Source organism: Sinocyclocheilus anshuiensis, unplaced genomic scaffold, assembly GCF_001515605.1.
Source record: "Sinocyclocheilus anshuiensis isolate Anshui unplaced genomic scaffold, SAMN03320099.WGS_v1.1 scaffold143, whole genome shotgun sequence".
Taxonomy (NCBI): domain Eukaryota; kingdom Metazoa; phylum Chordata; class Actinopteri; order Cypriniformes; family Cyprinidae; genus Sinocyclocheilus; species Sinocyclocheilus anshuiensis.
The window spans coordinates 266,705-270,009 of record NW_015548197.1 but is presented as its reverse complement, the minus strand read 5'-3'; the positions used below and the strand labels follow the sequence as shown (position 1 = coordinate 270,009).

The 3,305-nt window shown below is 37.2% G+C and overlaps 2 protein-coding genes across 2 annotated transcripts in view; one reads left to right on the top strand and one right to left on the bottom strand.

Moving 5' to 3' along the window:
* The window catches only part of abce1 (ATP-binding cassette, sub-family E (OABP), member 1), a 29,632-nt gene extending 27,428 nt beyond the window's left edge, over nt 1-2,204 (bottom strand). The window contains exon 1 of the mRNA XM_016439891.1: nt 1,910-2,204. The gene's annotated coding sequence lies outside the window, so the exon portion shown is untranslated. The remainder of the gene's footprint in view (nt 1-1,909) is intronic.
* Nucleotides 1,124-3,305, top strand: part of LOC107653195 (anaphase-promoting complex subunit 10-like) — an 8,006-nt gene continuing 5,824 nt past the window's right edge. The window contains exons 1-2 of the mRNA XM_016439864.1: nt 1,124-1,184; nt 3,047-3,137. Of these exons, the coding sequence (XP_016295350.1) occupies nt 1,124-1,184; nt 3,047-3,137 (152 nt within the window). The remainder of the gene's footprint in view (nt 1,185-3,046; nt 3,138-3,305) is intronic.

Below are 3,305 nucleotides of genomic sequence, written 5' to 3'. Positions count from 1 at the left end.
CCTGCATGTTCATTGGATTACCAGAAAATACACAACACAGAGTTTGTGAAAAAAAATTTAATAATTATTATTTATTCATTTTAGATGTTTACATTTGGAAAAGCTGTGCTTCCTGCATAAACCTTCCCGTTGGTTTGGCAGTAGCTTGCTTGCCCTACTCAGTTACCTTGTTTAGTTTCTTAATTCAAGTTATATATATATTGTTCTATTTGTGTTATTTGTAATAAGTGAAGTGACGGAATGGGAAGTGTGTCCAAACTTTTGACTATACTGTACTATAATATAGCCCACACATAAAGAATATCGACCGATATATCGGTATCGGTTTTTTTTTACTCCCTAATATCGGTATCGGCCCCCCCAAAAAACAATATCGGTCGGGCTCTAATACATACATACATAAAATTATTGTATTTGACATTTCTGTCACTTCTGAAATGATGGCTACACCCTTGGTGTGACAAAATGTTAGCCTACATAATACATTTAAAGCTCTTTTTTAAAATCTTGGCTTACATAAATTTCTACATATGCCATGTCATGCCATAGCATCATTAAACTAGCATCTAACAATGGACAAAAGTGTTTTTTTTTCTAACCTATTGTTCTGTAAACATAAAGGCTGCTGTGTAATTTGCCCCCTGACTAAGCATTTTAAGAATTTAGGGGAAGCATTTAAATAATCCTGTGAATGCACTTAAAGAATGCAGAATCGAATCGTTGAGAAATTGCAAAAACGAAAACCTATGAATCATGAATCGATTCGCTGTCTACCCAAAGATTCACAGCCCTAATTGTGATGTATCATTATAGTACTGTCTTGCAATATAGCGATTATCGCAGAATTGCTGTATATTATCAGTATCGTATCATATCTTGCTGTCATTCCCACCCTTATGCCGAGTTCACACTGCACGATTTTAGCCCGATTTTTCAATATTAAAAACATTATGAGTCAGCTGTCTTCGGCAGTCCTTAAGGTACCAGCACAATAACACACTCAGCAAAATATCGTCTAATTATCGTTATCGATAAAATCCCATAAAATATCGCGATATCATTTTTTGTCAATATCGCACACCCCTAGTTAACAGACATGGTCTCATTCAAACGATCAGATATAATGGAAACCAGCTGTTATCTGAACAAGTCTGGAGAGCAAAACCACCTCAAAATCTGGTCTGGTTAGATGGTTTCAGTCAGACAGCTCACCATCAGGATGAATGAGGTTGCTGAGCTGCCATATTTGACAGTGCAGCACTGGCGCCACGTGACAGCTTGCTTAAACACGCAAACACCGCACTGTCATCCCACTGAACGCCTGTATTAGTCATTTATCAGATGCTTTCTAACAGCGTGGCTCATTGTGGACTTATTACAGTCCTGCTGGAGTAACCTGAGGTTTACAGTCTTGATCAATAACCGTTAAATGAGACTCGAACCTGCTAACGTTACCTTTCAATGACCAGACCACACTAATAATCAATAAACCAATGGAATCAAGACCACTCCCTAATTGCTAGACAGCCATTGTTTTTAGATTATCGACGAAAATAACATTCAGGGCTCTGTTTAAACGGTTATAACTCATTTTAAATAGAAAGAGTGAATCGTATCGAGCACGTGGAGCCCTGAGCGCGAGAGATGACGCAGGAGTTTAACGTTACCTCAGAGAGTTCCCCGCTTTATTTCACCCCAAAACCGACGCGTTATTTCACTCGATCTTTCTAAATCATCTGCTCAGTTATGATACACTTCGTTTAGAATGACGTTAGTTTGAGATTTGCGGAAAGCGTGGGTATTTTTCTGGAAACAGAAAAGGCCTCGCGCGTTAGGCGACGCACGTCTAGTCAAAATACCTATCTGCATCTGTTTAATCATTATAAAATACCAATAAAACAGTGCTCACCTCTCGCTGATGCGAACAGCGCAGTATAACGCGTTAATAAGCGTAGAAAGTCTTCTTTCTGTGCGAACAGACGAACAGCGCGTGTCGCTCCGGCGCGCACCGGTAGCAAAGATGGCGCCAGAGCGAGTGACGCAAAAGGGACGCGACGCGACCGCTGACGTGCTCAGAGCGCGCCGATGCGAACAGAATTCGAGTGTTTACGATTATATTTGATCCTTTTTTAAGAAAATGTCGCTAAATTAACGTTAGTTGTGAAAACGGAAGAAGAAAGACACTGTTGTGCGATTGTTTTTCAGGGACGGTGAGTAACTGGTTTTGTTTTGCTGTAAAGATTAAAGGTAGCTGTTTTTGAGTAAGCTACCGCATGTTGTTGTTGTAAGAGTAAAACTTAATTAAAGTCCTTGTTATATTTGAAAATGTATTTATTAAGTGGTAAGGTGGATTTGTCATGGTATTGTGATATATGTGCGTGTATATACCACACAGTTGAATTTTCTTAACCATGTTCATTCATATGCAGTGTATATATATATATATATACTGCTGTTCAAAAGTTTGGTATCAGTAAGATTTTTAATGCGTTTTAATGACGTCTCTTCTGCTCATCAAGGCTGCATTTATTTGATCAAAAAATACAGGAAAAACTGTAATATTGTGAACTATTATTGCCATTTAAAATACTGGTTTTCTATTTTAATATACATTAAACTGTAATTTATTTCTGTGATCAAAGCTGTATTTTCATCATCATTGCTCCAGTCTTCAGTGTCACATGATCTTCAGAAATCAGTATAATATGCTGATTTATTATCAGAGCTGGAAACTGTTTTGCTGCTTCATATTTTTATGGAACCTGTGATACTTTTTTTAACATTTTGCAAGATTACTGTTTTTTTCTGTATTTTTTATCAAATAAATGCAGCCTTGATGAGCAGAAGACAGTTCTTTAACCTCTTAAGACCCGAGAAAAGATTTTTAGGAAAAAAATAGTTTTTTTTCATGTCTTTACATTGTTTAGACTCAGAGCATAAAAAAAATGTAAAATGTTTTTTTGTTTGATGAGTGCACACCTGATTACTACATCTTTTGTTTTCCTCTGTTTAGTTATTCATTCATTCATTTTCTTTCTGTGTGAAGGGTTTGGAGTCGACCAGTTGAGAGATGATAATCTGGAGACGTACTGGCAGTCTGATGGCTCTCAGCCACATCTAGTGAACATTCAGTTCAGGTAGAGCTACAGAGAGACTCAAACATTTTTAGACCCAATGCACTGATAAACCGATATATATTTGGCATGGGTTCATTAACCTGACGGCATTTAGACATTTTGATACTGTTGTTTTATCGCTAGTGATTGGCTGGTTAACATTAATGTTTTTTTGGATCAGTTACAAAA